Genomic DNA, 17,070 nt, shown 5'->3' with positions numbered 1-17,070 from the left:
TTATGTGCTGAATATTGTCAAGATTGCTGTTCTGACCTGGATTACTTCCACAGAAAAAGAAGAGGAAGGTATCGCACCACACTTCACAACACCGATCAAGCCATTGATGGCTGAAGAGCACAAGCCAGCTACTCTGGAGTGCATTGTTACAGGAACTCCAACGCCTGAAGTAAAATGGTATCGTGGAGAGAAGGAAGTGAAGCCGAAGAAGGGAACAGAGATAACATTCAAACCAGAAACTGGAGAGGCTAAGCTGACTATTCTGGAACCAACACCCGAAGACGAAAAGGTTTACAGAGTTCGCGCAGTGAATAAATTCGGTCGAGCTGAATGCAGGGCTAACTTGCTTATCACTAATTCTGTACTAGTCACAAAACCTGAGGTGATGTACGCTCCAAAGATTACCAAACCTTTGCCAGCACTTGTAGTAGAAAAGGGTAAGCCGTTAATATTAACCGCCGATTTCGAAAGCCAGCCAAAGGGAGAAGTCAAGTGGTTCAAAAATGGTACTGAAATCAAACCTTCACCTAAACAAAAATTAGAAGTCTTCGAAAATACAACCGAATTAACAATCGCCGATGTCTCAAAGAAAGACAGTGGGAAGTATGAGGTCAGAGTACAGAACCCAGCCGGCGAAGCCCGCAGTTCGGGATCTGTCACCATCACGAAACAACAAGAATCACCTGACACAGTGCAGGCACCAAGATTCATTGAACCTCTTCAACCACAGATCGTCGCTCCGGGTGAAGTCGTTATTATGGAAGCAAGAGTCGAATCATACCCAACTGCGTCATTCCAATGGTTCCACAACGATCACGCCCTCATGGTAAGTGTACATTGACACGAGATTCTCTTTCTCGCGAAGCTTTTCAATATCAAACTTACTCATTACGTCTTTCATATTTTCAGTCATCCCCTGAGCTAAGAATCGTGACGCTAGAAAATCGATCCGTTCTTCTGGTCAAAGAGATTGTCCCAGAATTTGCTGGCTCGTATACGTGTCGCGCCGAGAACGTTGCTGGATCTGTAACCTGCACAGCGAGTGTCAACATTACCGATGAAACCTGGGAAGAAACGGTTGAACTGCTTTCACCCACATTTGTCAGAAAATTATCACCCGTCAGGGTCATGGACGGCGAAAGCGTTAACCTGACCTGCATCGTTCAGGGTAAACCAATCCCTAAAGTCGAATGGTTCCACGATAACAAGCCGATCAAGGAAGGAAAAGAAATTACCATTCTTCAAGATACCGAGGGTGTTTGCAGTCTCGCAATCACGGAAGTTTTCCCTGAAGATGCTGGCGAATACACCTGCCAAGCGATTAATCCTGTTGGCGAAACAGTCTGCACCACGTCTCTCGTGGTTGAAGGTAAATGTCGTGTTTATTCAAGTCTAACTCGTTTTTCACTGCTTATTTTTCATTCGAACAACTTATTTTCAAGCATACGAATACGTACCGGATTCAGAGATAGCGTCATCGATTGTTGCAACTTCCCTAATCACTGGGCAGAGTGGCTCAGAAGAGGATCTGCTGTCTCCTAAGGTGAGACATAACCGAGCACAACTTGATTAACTCATTGTACAATTCTTGTTGAAAACAATTTAACCAATGAATATGTTTTTTTTTTATTCAGGAGACTCCACTCTCAGATACTGACACAGAGGATTCTGCACCAGAAATAACGAAGAAACTTCCTCAATTAATTCCTACAAAAGATGGGGAATTAACTCGGTGAGTTGGCAAATTTGTTGATGAACCTGTATGGATCATACTATACAGCGTGAAAAGTGCAAAAATAAAGCACCTGGTACACTCGACTTTACAGATTGGAAGTTAAAGTCAAGGGAAAGCCCAAGCCACAAGGAAAGTGGTACAAACAGGGCACGGAGATAGTTCCATCAGAAGAGTTCCAAATTGAAGAATTTGACGACGGAACATCGGTGTTAACAATAACTGAAGCATATCCGGATGATACCGGTGAAATTGTATTCGAGGCGCACAATCCTTTGGGCGTCTCGACAACGACTACATATCTATCTGTAGGAGGTATAGACTTTGATATAATCACATTCCATCTAAACTGTTTAATTTATATTTTGTCTAGTTGTTTTCAGTTCACGCCAAACGGAATGTTCGATTGGTATTTTATCCACCTCACCCTTTCCCGATTTTTCATTCACATAAAACACAACAATCTTATACATATTACCACATTTCACCTAACAGCGTTACAATATTTTGTGTATGATAACACTCTCAAGGAGCGTTGATCAATATCTATGTACATGTATTTTTCTTTTTATCAAAAATATTAATTATCATCTTTTACAAATCAGCAGCGCAGTCAAATTGTCGACACAAAACTTACAAACCGATATTGTATCTCAGGTATTCTCGGAACGAAGGATTACAGAAAACCAGAATGGGTTACCCATATGGAGGAAATGCAAGAAGCTCTTCGAGGTAAGAGTGATGTTGGAAATTCTCAATGTAGCATGCTCAGTGTGCAGGCATCCAATTTTTCCACGGACAGTTTAGACATTCTCTCAATCAGACGGGAAGGATTCTCAGCTCAAGAGGGTATTATGACAGGTAGAAGGTTTTTCACAAGTGACACACTGGACCAGGCGAAAGATGAAAAAGATATGTTATGTGGTATTACAACAGAAAATTCGGAAGAAAAGTTTTATCTAGCTAGGGATACAAACGACCATTGTACAGAGGAAAAAATCATTCCTGAACAAAGAAATCGTACAAGCTCTGTGAAAGCTATAAGTAAGAAATCGGAAATTAAACGAACGGTGAAAAGTAAAAGTGAGAAAGGAACAACTAAAATTACCAACCAAACGACAGCAAAAACATCAGCCGTAGGAAATGTGTTAAAAATAGATGCATCTGTGAATTTGTGGAATAAGACGGCTGGAAAAGTGAAGAGCAAAAATATGCAACAGGAATCTTCAGAAGATAAGCAAATTTTTAAGAAGAAAATTGTTGAACAAAAAAAATTGAGCCAGATTTCGCCACAAAACAGGGTAAAAGAAGATTCAGCCCAAGAGAGAACTTTAACCAAACCCGTGTCATCGAAGCAATCGATTGGATCTCCGTGTTTCCCTATGAAGATTAGCAAGCAGAAATTACCATCCCCGACCAAAGGGAAAACAATATCGCTAACTAACAATCCTAACAATATGTCGACAAGTTCTGAGAAAATGATTGGGGTAAAGAAAAAAAATCCGCCCAATACCGTAAAAAAAATTGATCGAAAAATCAAGCAGCCATTAAAACGAAAAATAGTTCTTGACTTTAATGAAATACTTCCGAAAACGAAGCAAACAACTGCCGATTCTGAGCCGCGTGACCATCTTTCGATATCAGAAATAAATCCCGAAAGCTATCACGGATACACTGAAAGTCCTATGACTAATTATTACTTGTCACCTATAGAGGAGAACAGCGAGGCCTCGACGAGCAGCAGCAGCCAAGGAAAGTCGGATTCGAAATATTGCCTACGTAAAAATAGATTGAAGAATCTGAAACACGAGTATTCCGACATCGAAGAAGGATCGTACGACAGTAGTCGGAAGTATCACACTTACCCAAGGTCCAGAATACCAGTTGTGAAAAAATCGAGCGATCATTACAAGAGGTTGATGGACCCGAGGATGTATCCACTTGAACCAAGAGAAATTGATTTCGAAGGATTCCAGCAGCTACACACAGTCGACAGTCAAGAAGAGCTGCAGGAATTTTTACTGCTCGAAAGCGAGTGCAGTGGAAATCTCGGATTAGCGGAAGACGCTTCGGCAACTGCGATTTCATTTGGAGACACGCTTAGTGAGGATGAGAGAGGCACCATGTCAGGTATTTAATTTGAACTAACAACAATTTAACTGTGAGTCTCAATATAGGTAATAATTTTTTATCAATCATCTGAAAATTATCGAAAAATACCCGCTTCCAGTTTTATTCGAATCCATAGAAAATAAATTGTTTCTGAGTAGATATTGAAAACCATAGCGAATCACTCCGATGCACTTATGTTTCAATCAAATGAAATCTACAAACTACCAGGATTGAAGTATGAATAACTGTGTGAATTTTCTATGTTGATAATAATTATGCATGGATTTGTGTGTGTTTATTGTAACTAGATTACTGACAACGGTGTTACATCAGCCATGCCACGACAAAGTTCATGTTAAGGTAAAACTCAAAAATATTTTTATGGTAATGTCTACGTCTTGTGAGTTTGGATGTTTATAAATTTGAAACATTTCTTCTTTCTTGTTTCAGCTACACAATCTGTACCGCGATTTATTCAAGAAATTACCCCTACATATGTTCAAGAAGGAGAACCTGTAGAATTTGAATGCATATACTCAGGAAACCCTGAGCCAGGTCAGTCATCGTTGTATCATTTCAATTCAGAAATATGCCATTTTACAATGAGTTTGGTATAAGAGCTTATCTCTCCATATAACCGCTTCACGTGGTAAAAATTTCTTTTCATTTTATAGATGTAGTCTGGTACAAGAATGACAAACTCGTAAGCAACACCGAAAACTTAAAAGTACGACTTAAGGGTAATTCAAAGACGTCCTTAACGATAAAGCGGACCACGAAAGAAGACGATGGAATCTACGTTTGCAAGGCTACCAGTGATATTGGTCTCGCCATCACCAAAGCCAGGCTGAACGTCAGCGGTAAGATTATAACGATATTTTTCACAAAGGTGTTTCGATGCCAGTACTTAGGGCTTAGGTTATTAGCATTTTGTGTTTGATTACAATTAAAACTTTTCTTCTAACAGATGTCACTGGAGCTCCACTGCAACCACAAGAGGAGGAAAAGCCGGAAGAAGTCAAGCCTGAAAAGAAGCCGGAAAAGAAGAAGAGGCATGAAATCAAAAAAGCCCATGCTACAAAGGAAAAAGTTAAGCCAGAACGAGTGAGGGTCGATAAGACATCGACGGTTGAAGAAATAGGCGTTCCGCTATCACAGCGTGAAGACAAGTGAGTGAAATAAATATTGTTTTTTAACAAACAAAAATCAGATTTTTGAACGACAATGAACGATATTAATACATTTACCATAATACAGGAAAATTGTCGACGTTCAAGAGGTGCAGGTGTTCGAAAGCACCGAAACTATTGAAGAGGAAAGACGCGAGGTAAGATTTTGATCCGACGTACATGAAGTTTTATTCTTCTGACGAAGAACAATCACATCTATATTGAGTAAAATGCGAATTTTCTATCAGGTGTCCCAGGCTAAGAAAGTGATTCCCATCCAAGAACCAGTTTCCACCGAAGCTACCGCAAGTCTGAAGAAGATCGACGAAAAGCCGAAAGAGATCAAGTCATGGCCTGAAGATCGGGCTAAGCCGGTAGTGGAAGAGCTGGAGAGTGTCGAAATTTCAGAAGTGAAAACAGAAGACACAATTCAGGACTTAGTGGTCAAACCATCGGAAGAGAAGCCGAAGAAGAAGAGAGTAAAGTCAGAGAAGAAACAACAAGCTGTTGAAAAGGTGACAGTGACCGAGGTCAGGGTCGAGCAAGTGATAGTAGAACAAAAGGAAGAAATTGCCAAGGAAGTCGACGAGCTTATGGAGGTCTTAAACGCTACCGAATTTGGCCCCGGTGAGTCACCGCTTAGGGAATTGGCCACGATTGGTTACCTGGTACGACAAGGTGTCTCGGTGAACGAGATAAACGAGAGCTTGTACCAGACGGACAAGTTCCCAGCCTTGAGGACACCCGATGCTCAGAGCGCTCTGGTTCAACTGGTCGAGAGGGAAGGCCATGGGCCCTTGATTACTCAAGTCTTGACTGAGGAAACAACTGCCGATGAGAGCATCGTCGCTGCCACTGTTGGATTCCGAGCATTCATGAAAATGGTCGAGCTCCAGCATGCCACCGTCGAAGAAGTCATCACCCACTTTGCTCCCGAAGACTTCCGACCACATGCCTGGGAGGTAACGGAAGCAACTGAGGTAAAAACCGCGATGCATTAATCGCACAATTTTTAGTGAATATTACGATGCTTTTAACTGTCACGCGGTGACGCAGACGTGACGATACAAGGTGACGAGTATCCTGAACTCGTATGATTCTTATTCGCAGATTATTTCGGAGCAGCACTTTATGCAGAGAGTAGATGTGGAAAGAGAGGAAGTGTATCGTACGGGTAAGTCAGGATTGTGTGGCGTGTCACTCAAAATGTTGCTTTTTTTGAGCTAACGAGCAATACATCAAGTTGTGAAATATAAGAAATCTAACGCAAACGTGAAATGCTTATTGAATTCGAGCTTGCGTGGCTGATGTTTCGTAGAGTTTTGTAAATATGTTGAATTGTGAACGTGCTATTAAATGGCACGCTTTCGTACAAATTAAACGGGTTACTTTGACTCGTGGTATTTAAGTTTTTGTCTTTGTGTCTGTATGTATTGAATTGATCAATATTTAATAAAATTGTTGATTTTTTAACAGTGTTTAGACTGAAATTATTCAAAATCCCTGACTGATGAATCCGTTTGTTGTTGACTTTATTTCAGAGAGAAGAGATGAGAAAAAATTGGTGCAAATTGAAGATGTTCAGGATATCAAAGGTTTGAGGATGAATTCTGCTATCATGTTGCACGGAATATTTTATATTACTTCTGTCGACTTATCAATTCTTTTACTATATTGGTTCCAATATTCTAAAGCCGGAAACTATAATTTTCCTGCCGATGAAATTTTGAAAATCTTTTGCTTCGTCAACAAACAAAATTTTGCTTCGATAACAATGGATTGAGAGTAGCCATAGTCATTACTAAAATCACGAACATATGATGTATGTGTAAAAGCTGTAGAACTCAGCTGCTTTACAATAAGACAAACTAGTTATCAAATTGCTTCTCGATTGAAATCCATAATAATTACGGTTAAAAGTTCTCCAACAGTTTAATAGTGTGACAATATTATATTGCATGCTTTACTTTGATATTTATTCGTTACGTATAGTTGTTTTTATATACTTTCAGATGCATGAAGCTTTGTACGAATTATTTTGGCCGATTTTCAGCTTATGCCGCTATGCTTCCAATACAAAATAACGTGAAAGAAAACAAAAATAAATAATTAAAAGATACTTTGTATATTAAATGCTTAAAATTTTTCATAAAATATATAGTATCTTGCAAACATCGTCGATATATGTGCTTGACTCGCTTCGCATTGCAGACGTTTCAATAGTGTAAGTATAAAACTACTGCTTCGTACGAGTGTTTTTATATAAGTATATGTGTTCACTTGTTTCGCAATGTAACACAAATAATTGAAAAATTATAAAATTGAAGCTAAAAATATAATCATTTGGTAGCTTATGGATTATTGGAAAAGAATGATTTTCAACTGGTTTCAGGGTAAATTCACTGACACGCCATGATTATTTTCTATAAGTTTTATTTTTCTTCAATCTTTACGTGTAGAATTAATTGTGATCATAAACTCTCAGCTACCAACAGTAATTCAAAAATGATATAAAAAAAATTTTTTAATAAAAAATCGTTCCTTAGTAAACTTGACGTCACAGCATGTTACACGTGTATGTGAAAAGTCGAGCGCATCATACAATTTTTCTTCTATCCCGATTGCACATTGTACCATCCATCCTTGTAGCGTGGATTACCGAATGTGGTGCATAACACAGTATCTCAAAACTACCTCCATATAATAACGATTGTTTATTATTTGAATGTCCATGCTGGTTTGACTTCTTGTATTCATTTATTATTTTAAACACACTGATCCACACTTATACACTCTTGTTGGATGCTCGTGCATGCCACTCGTGATACACACACACACACTCTTAAAATTTACTTCAAAGATCACCTTGTCAAAAAGGGCCGAAAAAAAATTCTAATTGACTTCTTGTAGTCAATTCCAGCACATGGAACGTGCAATTATTGCTCAACTATATTCAGAAAAAAATTTGAAAGGGATAACAAGTACGTATTTGAGAAATTAAATTCTTGACGAGACCGTTGAACCATTCAAGCGTATAAATTCATCTTGCCAATACTTGTGCAGTAATTTTTCTTCTATCCGGGTCTACAAATGCGGACGGCTTAATGATATGCACGGTGATCTCATGAAGTAGACAACGATCAATGTACACTTACACATTATTTATATGTACGCTCCAATTCTGCCCGTGACATTCCACTGTTTGTTTGTCCACATTTTTAGATTTTCGTTTAAGCACGGTCTGAAGTAAAAAAAAAAATGATAAAAAAAAATTAAAAAATTTGGTGTACTGTATCCGTCGCATGAACCGAGGTGAAATGAAATGACAGGCACAAGATATATATATATACACATACCCAAAAATGTCTGACACAAGAATTCTCACATACTTTCCACAGAATACGAGGACATTCATCAAGCACACACAACACTACGCAAGCGTAAAGACAAAAAACCAGTGGAACACACACCGATTGAGGAAAAACCACAAAATAGGGATGAGGGGGTTGAGATTGTAGAAATACACACGGACCAAAAACCGCAGGAATCCGACGTAATGGAGGAGCATCTGGAAAAGACATTCACAGTCGAGAGGGATTCGAAAGGAAAATCGCTTCTCAAGAAGAAACGGCGTAGTCAAGCAGAAGAAGAAGTCGTAGAAGAAATTGTCACTGTCGATAGTTCCGAGATAACTAGAAAAACGTTGAAAACTCAAAAGCCTAACGTTGGCGAAAGTGAGCTGGAGCTGGAGGAAATTGAAGACTTGATCGTCGTGCCTGACAAATCGATAACCAGCCTCGTCCTTAACGTTCCCAGCCAACAGAACGAAATAGTTGCAATCGACCAAACAACAGAACAAGCTGGTGGACAGCCAAACACGGAAACAGCGAAGGTTACCCTGGATACGGTGAATGCGATAACCGAACAATTTGTTCGAACTCAGGAGCAAGAGATCGATAATATTTCTCAGATTAAGCCAGACATTCGAAAAGCATCTGTGTCCATATCTCCAATAGAACCATACACTGTTTATGAGACAAACGTTCAGACGACCACGGGTGACATTGCAGACATTGTTAAACCACTCTCATTTGAGGCTAAGCCAGCATTTATTCCATCGGAAGGCTTGATCGTGAGCGAGACCCTAGTAGACACGACGACAACAGATTTTAGTGTAAAACCGGATGTAACTAAAATCGCGGAGTCTTCTTTGACTTTGCACGAAGCAACGGAAGTGCGCGAAACGACAGTAAATCAAAATGAAGTCCCGACGTCAGATTTCGTCACCCCAAGTATGGTCAAAGCTGAAGATACGATTCTTCCGCAACAAGGATTGTCGGTGTATGAGGTGAATGAGGGCTTGGCCGAGGAAAAACTGGAACCTCTGAAAACTGTGCCCGCTAAACCAAGGGTTCAAATATCATCCTCGGAACCTCTTCAAGTAGAAGAGGTTCTCGCAGAGGATAAGCCCGGTAAGTACTACCCGGAACTGTTTGTGCCGACGGAAGTAGCGACGGAATCTGTTATTTCGCAACAACAGAGAATCACGGAAGAGATGAACGCGCCGGAAAGAGAAGGGGTCTACACGCCAGGGAGGTTGCCACCGACTCAAAAAGCTGACGTTGCTGTTTCTACAGGCGAGACAGCAATCGTCCAAGAACAACCTGTCCAGGAAAGCGAGGGCATTTATTTACCAGATAGAGTTGTTGACTCTTACAACGCGAAGCCGAATGTCAATCTGCTTGAAAGTATAACTGTGTCAACCGTCGACTCGGAACAACAAGAATCGGCTCTAACGATCGGAGAGGGCAAGACAGTAACAGCCGAGTTCAATGTTATTGAACAGAGCTCAGTCATCACTTCAGAGACGATAACTTCCGAGAGAGGAAATGATTTGCCATTGGAGCAAAAACCCGTGTCAAAATCAGCTGAAACAAAGATTACTCCACTAGAGACTAGTTCGATATCAACGCTAATCATCCAAGAATCCGAAGGGGAGTACAATCCTGATAAAAAGCCAACAACTGCCCTTGCGGAAACGTCAGTACGTGAAAAGGAGTATGTCGAAGTATCTGAAATTCATACGGCTGATCAACCGTCAGACTTTACCGATATTCTCAAGTATGTTACGGAAAATACCGTCACATCTGTCCAAGTATCTGAGGCTAGAATGGATCAGGTGACTATGATCCACGAACGCGAAGGTACGATGCAAGAAATTGTCGGACCTGAAGAGCTTACCGTAGACTCTTCGTTCAATCCGGTGAAAACTTGCGAGATATATGAAACGACGTCCATAGAAAGAGAGGGGAATTTGAAAGTTTATGAGTTGCCTGAGTCTCACAAAGGTAAACCCACGACTGACCATACAGTGCAATCTCTTCTTGTGGAGGAAACACAACCTGACTATAACGTTGGTGTAATTCACGTAGATAGTCCCATCACAGTAACGGCCAAGGTCAATCAAACGAACCTTCAAGAAACTGTCACTGATGAAACGATCGCGGATGAAGGTCTGGCACCCGTTGAACAACACAAGACGCCTGATGCTAAAACAGCAGAGCTGAGCATTAATGAAATCGAGAGTATTCATACAACGGAAGTTATTGTGACTGAAAGTGAGGTAGAGGGTTCTCAAGACCTAGATGTAAAGGAAGTGTTCGCAAGCCCAGAATTTACCACTCAAGTTGCAATCACGCAGGAAGAGGTGCGGACGGAGTCGCCGACGGGAGATATTGTGGAAGATAGTCCCACGAAACGAACAGCAACTTTGTCGCAACTTCCGTGGGAAAGTGCAACAGTAACATTACAAGAAGTTGCTGAAAAAGAAGGTATTTACAACAAAGATGTCAGTCCTGTACAAAAGATTGCAAGCGTCGAACTGTCTGAAAGCAAATCTAGCATTAATGTTACTGAAGTAATACCACATGATGCTGAAAATTTGTATACATCAGATTCCAAGCCACAAGATTTCACCGCCCAACCATCCGTTCTTGGGCATACCATTGCGACAAAACTTGAAACAATGGTTGAGCACAGTACAGGAGAAATGTTGGTTGAACAACCTACTGCCAAAAAGGCAAGTGAAAATCAAGAAGCTTTCGATGAGCTTATTATTACCGAGACTAATATTGGTGAAGGAGAAAAACCCAGAGATGACGATGCTAAGCCGCTAATGCAAACTGCAGACCTTAACGTTGCAACTAGAGAAAACGTCACAGTGACCGAGGTACTATCGGAGCTGAAGGAAACTATTTTGCAAACAAACGAACAACCCACTCAGCGCACAGTGAATGTGAAAGTACTTTCGGGTCACGAAGTCGCACAAACTGAAGAGACAATTATTTCCAACAGTACCAACGAATTCAAAGAAATTGAAATAAGATCAGAAACTGCTGTACAGAAGCACGATGGATTGGAAATAGTCCAACACTCTGAAGTAGCACTATCAGAAAAGGAAGCGCCGTTATCTGAAGATGTCAAGCCGCAGTCTAAACAAGCGGATGTGACTTTCGAAGAAGGTAAAAGTGTCAATATTATTATACCTCATGTCGAGGATAAAGAAGGCACTCTTGAAGAACAAGTCAGACCTCGCTCCGTTGCAGCCACGATTGACTTTGAAGTCCAGGGAGTTGCTACTAAGATGGAAGTTGTAGCTGACACAGGTTTAACCGATCTTATAATTGAAGAAGTGAAAGATGCAAATGCAAACAAAACATTACTGCCGTTTGAAACAGTCATTTCAGAGGAAGTACTCACGCGAGAAAAGGAAGCACCATTTTCAGAAGTGCAGCCAGCTAACAGAATAGCGCAACTCGAGTTTGAAGTTGGAGAAAGTCTAATTGTAACTTCGGTAGTCAGTGGCGACAATACAAACATTTTAACCGAGGCTGAAAAACCGAAAGATCAATCTGCTACTTTTGATATCTCGGCACATTCCGTTGCTGAAGTAGTAGAAACAATCACCGAAGACAACACTGAAAAGCTGGTCAGCGATATTACAAAAACGGTCACGGCTACTTCTGACCACATAACTTTCCAAAGTTTGATTACTTCTGAGACATCAACGAGTGAACTGGAACAATCACTTTCTGATTTTGTCAAGCCAGATGAAAAAGTACCTGGTGTTGAATTTGAAGAAGGTATTAGTATCACAGTTACACAGACTGTAGCTGAGGACAAGGAACAGGAATATCTGGGTAAGCCGAAAATGGAGGGACAACAAGCCAAGTCTTCATATGATGCACACAGAGTTGCTGAATCAACTGAAATCACACCAGATACTTACCCCGGAAACTTGGTGACCAAAAAACCGGAATTAGTATCAGCCAGCGAAGAACATTTGCCATTTGAGAGCGTTGTTCAAACTGAAGCTGTCATTTCTGAAACAGAAATTAATTTCACTGAAAAACCAGTGATTGAAAAAAGTTCTGCAAGTGTTACTTTCAACGAAAGTATTAATGTCACCATTACCGAAGTTGTCTCAGAAGACAGAGAGTCTGCATTGCAGCCTTTCAAAAAACCAAACAAGAAAACTGCGTCGGTTGATATTTCTAGCCATTCTATTGCCGAAAAGTCTGAAGTTATCCCTGATATGGATACTGAGAAACTAAAACAAACGCGACCAATTATAGCTGTAGCTGTCCCGACGCAAATACCTCTTGAAACTATTGTTCAGTCGGAAACTCAGGCAACTGAGTCTGAAGAACCATTATCTGAACATAAGAAACCATACCAGGCCACTGCAGATCTTTCCGTTGTTGAGACACAAGGTATAGTAGTATCGTCTGTAGTCTCAGATGATAAAGAAGGCCAATACAAACCTTCGGACCTACCTGAAACAAGGACAGCTGACGAAAGTTTGGTTCATGCTCACACAATTGCCCAAACGATGGAATATATTATCGACTCTAGCACAGACACGCTAATTAACGAAGTTTTGTCATTTTCAACAGCTGTGCCAAATCAGGTACCATTTATTTCTGTACTCCAGTCACAACCGACCGTTCAGGACAAGGAAAGTCAATTGGTTCCTGATCTCAAACCTGAGAACAGAATAGCAAATGTTGACTATGAACTAGAAAAGACAGTAGCGATTTCTGAAGTCACGTTGGGTGATAAGGAATTCGATTACAGTCCTGAGCCACAACCATATAAACATGTGGCATCATTCAACATCAATCAGACACACGATATTGCTGAAACGACGGCAGTTGTCGTTGAAGATTCAGTCAGTGAGGTTGGCTACCAGAAACCTGAAGTAAAAATTGCATCATCTAGCCAAGAATTGTATGAAAGTGTCATAATTACCGAGGGCATGGCAGAGGATCAGGAAAAACCATTTGAAGGTAAATTCAAACCAGAAACTCGCGATGTCAATGTAACCGTCGAAGAAGGTAAGCGTGTCTCAAGTGTCACTGAAATTGTGGCCGACGATAAAGAGTTGCGCTTGGACGAGCTTCAGAAGCCTAAGGTCCAAACGGCCAGACCTCAAGTAGTTTTAGGTCATGAGGTTGCTGAAAATACAGAGGTTATCACCAGCATGAATGTAGGTGAGATCGAAGCTATTAAACCAGCTTCATGCGTCGCTCAAGCGGGACAAAAGCCATTCGAGACGATAGAATTGACTGAAGAAATTCTGGGGGAAAAAGAAATAGATCGTGTTGAAGTCAAGCCACAAACTAGCAAAGCCCGTATTGCCTTGGATGAGGAAAGATCTATTATCATCACAGAAACTACAACTCAAGATAGCCAATTTGACCTTACAAGTGAAATAAAGCCTCGTGAGGGATTGGCAACATTCTCTTACGAAGGAAAACAAGTTGCAGAACAATCAGAAGTCGTGCCACGCGAAGGTGTTGAAGATATAACACCATTAAAATCAGTAAAATTTGAGGCAAGTCCGGTACAAACAACTCTCGATAGCATAAGCGTCACAGAAGCTGTCTCTGAGGAAATAAGCCAAGATTTCCAAGGCAAGATGGCACCCAATACCCGACGAATCAGCGTCTCCTTCGTTGAAGGCCAAAGCATATCTGTAACTCAAGTCATTACTGATGATAAAGAAGGCCAAGTTTCTGTCAATGAATTCAAAAGTAGCGTGGCTTCTGTCAACACAAGCCAACTCGGCAAGGATGTGGCCGCAAAAACAGAGATCATCGTCGACCAAAATATCGGGACGCTTAAACAGTATGATGCAGACAAACTAACTGCAACGTTGAAACAAGATATACTCGAACCTATTATTGTAGAAGAAGTTCCAGTTGCTGAAAGTGAAAAGCTATTTGATGTACCTACAAAGAGAAGAACTGCGTCCATTGCTCCAACGTTCGAAGAAGGTCATAGTGTTACAGTGACAGAAACTATGTCAAGTGAGCAAGAAACTACACTTGAGGTTGAAAAAGTATTAGATTCTAAAGAAGCGACAAGTACTGTCGTAACAGAACATGGTTCAGTACAAACAACAGTAGTTGAGTCTCAAATCGAAGTTGAGAAACGAGTATCCGATTTCGATTCGAAGACTCAAACGGTCCATATGGGACAAGAGCCTTTTGAGAGTATAACTGTAACTGAAAGTATAGCAGAAGAAGCTGAGAGATCATTTGACGGAACATTTATGCCAGCTACTCAAACAGCTGATATCCACGTACAAGACGTCAAGCCGTTGCAAATATCAGAAATAGTAACAGAAGACAAAGAAGACAATTTGAATATTTCATTGGACTATACCAAAGGCACAGCACAAAGTGAGTTTACCACTCTCGACAGTATTCAAAGTTCGGAAGTTGCAACGATTCAAAATGTTGGAGAAATACAAGAAACAAAACGTCCGTCATCTCTAGCAACGGTAACCCAAAGTACATTAGAATCTGTTATTAATGTAGAGATGACTGTTGGAGAAAGCGAGGAAGTTTTCCAAGGAAAATTCGAACCCAGGAAACAAAAAGTTATGCCCGAAATGGAAAGTTTAAGTTCGGTAAATGTAACCGAAATTCTGACCAACGAAACTGAGTTCGAGCTATCAGGATTAGTAATTCCTAAGGAAGAGCAGGCTCAACCTAATTTATCTGGCAGAGAAGTAGCTGAGACATTGCAAGTGCTAACCTCAACAAATACAGAGGAGCTGGTGAAACCGATAAAAGCAGAAGAGCGAATGGGTCATCCAGTAATAGAAGAATTAACATCTGTCACTGTCAGTGAGGTCATATTGAACGAAATCGAAAGTGTACTAGAAGATACAGTGGCTGCTAAGAATCAAACAGCTACGCCAAATCTATCAGGTAGAGAAATTGCTGAGACGACTCAAGTCTTAACATCAACGACTACGGAAAATCTCATCCAAACTAAAATGCCTAAAGCAGAAAAAGGTAAACCACAATTAGACGAATTGACATCATTGACGATATCCCAAATAGTTACGAATGAAACAGAGGAATCATTGCCCAAATGTGAAACACTTGGTAAACAAAAAGCTTCGCCACACGTGTCGGGCAGAGAAATAGCCGAGACTATACTAGTCAAGGCCATTGACAACACGAATGAACTCTTTACAACAGAGGCTAAGGAACAAACAGGAACAACGAATTTAGAAGAGTTGGCAGCAGTGACTATTTCCGAAGTAATTTCCAATGAAACCGAAGATATTTTGACATTATCGCAAGCACCCAATGAACAGAAAGCAATACCGCAGTTATCTGGTCGAGAAGTGGCTGAGACAAGTCAAATTCAGACAGAAGTCCGTACTGGCGAACTCATGAAACAAAAAGCACCTGAAGAACAAAGAGGAATGCCAAACTTGGAAGAATTGTCGTCTGTATCGGTCTCTGAAATTGTTTACAATGAAAGCGAGATTATTTTACAAAGCAAAGATGCACCGAAAAAACAAAAGGCGTTTCCACTTTTGTCAAGTCGAGAGGCCGCACAGACCATGGAGGTTATGACATCCGCGAATACCGAAAAGTTGGTCAATCCAGAACAACCTGAAAGCAAAACAATTCTTCCAAAACAAGTTCCATTTGAAAGTCTGGAACAAACTCAACCAATCTTGAGAGACAGCGAGAAGCCTTTAGTCATAGATGAACTGAAATCATCGACGCAGGCAAATGTGAGCTTCGAACTTACACAAAGTCTCATAATCACTCAGGTAACAGCAGACGAGACAGAATCAAAGGACGTAGTTGAAGGCGTTGCCAAGGAAGTAACTGCCACACCTGACATTGTTAAACGGGAAATTGCAGTAAAGTCAGAGATCTTAGCGGAAGGCGTTGCCTCAGAGTTTGTTACTGATAAACCCTTAACAAAAATTGCTAAGACAGTCAAAGACGAAAAGTACGGGGTTGTAGTTACTGAACTTCAGTCGACTGGTGAACTAGAATCGGAATTACATAAATCTGTTGAGCCTTTTGCAAAACAAGTGACTGTGTCATTCGAAGCTGATCATCTGGAAAAAGTGATAGGTGAGTTTATGAATAGCGGTAAATGGCATCCCTATCATAATGACCTGACGTGACAGATTTTGAGGATACATGGACGGTTGACTGATCACAGAAGATAATCTCCTACATTTCCGCACAATATAGGCATTAGCTATTTTGCGACTACCAGGTCACTCTTCGTAATTGCTCTCCGCGAGCGACGTTTAGATGCATTGCGCCATCACAGAGGGAATGTGAGTTAGCAAAATCTGTTGTACCGTGGAACGTAGACCAAATTATGTATCATTCTGTTTTTCAACAAATCAGAAAACTTCAACTCATTAACACATTAAACGTGACGTCGATCTCTGGGTAGTAACAGTAAACGAACTGGCAGAATCAAGGACCGGTAATCCGTCTGAACGGGAAGAGAAATCGGCTCCGCGTTTGAGGGGACCCGTAGTTGCTTTCAGCGTAGTTGTATGTGTCTCCAAATATCGAAATCCACGTATCACGAACACGAACAAGAGACGAACAGCCCCATTCCATACGCAATTTTGAACAAAAACACTTTTCGGCATTTTTATTTGACGCAGAAATGATAACGTTGCATTAATTCTTCGAATTTACTATTGTTATTTCG

General features: G+C 40.7%; 1 protein-coding gene across 1 annotated transcript in view; it reads left to right on the top strand.

Annotated features, from left to right (window-relative positions):
- LOC124176860 (titin-like) overlaps window positions 1-17,070 on the top strand; it is a 64,505-nt gene that overhangs the window by 7,879 nt on the left and 39,556 nt on the right. Inside the window, exons 2-15 of the mRNA XM_046558657.1 lie at window positions 54-826; window positions 910-1,369; window positions 1,443-1,543; window positions 1,635-1,732; window positions 1,827-2,047; window positions 2,390-2,464; window positions 4,295-4,399; window positions 4,519-4,704; window positions 4,812-5,013; window positions 5,102-5,171; window positions 5,262-5,993; window positions 6,124-6,187; window positions 6,555-6,608; window positions 8,412-16,469. Of these exons, the coding sequence (XP_046414613.1) occupies window positions 54-826; window positions 910-1,369; window positions 1,443-1,543; window positions 1,635-1,732; window positions 1,827-2,047; window positions 2,390-2,464; window positions 4,295-4,399; window positions 4,519-4,704; window positions 4,812-5,013; window positions 5,102-5,171; window positions 5,262-5,993; window positions 6,124-6,187; window positions 6,555-6,608; window positions 8,412-16,469 (11,199 nt within the window). The remainder of the gene's footprint in view (window positions 1-53; window positions 827-909; window positions 1,370-1,442; window positions 1,544-1,634; window positions 1,733-1,826; window positions 2,048-2,389; window positions 2,465-4,294; window positions 4,400-4,518; window positions 4,705-4,811; window positions 5,014-5,101; window positions 5,172-5,261; window positions 5,994-6,123; window positions 6,188-6,554; window positions 6,609-8,411; window positions 16,470-17,070) is intronic.

The sequence above is a fragment of the Neodiprion fabricii genome, chromosome 2, assembly GCF_021155785.1.
Source record: "Neodiprion fabricii isolate iyNeoFabr1 chromosome 2, iyNeoFabr1.1, whole genome shotgun sequence".
NCBI classification, from domain to species: Eukaryota; Metazoa; Arthropoda; class Insecta; order Hymenoptera; family Diprionidae; genus Neodiprion; species Neodiprion fabricii.
The sequence above is the reverse complement of the archived record's forward strand: the minus strand, read 5'-3'. Positions and strand labels throughout refer to the sequence as shown.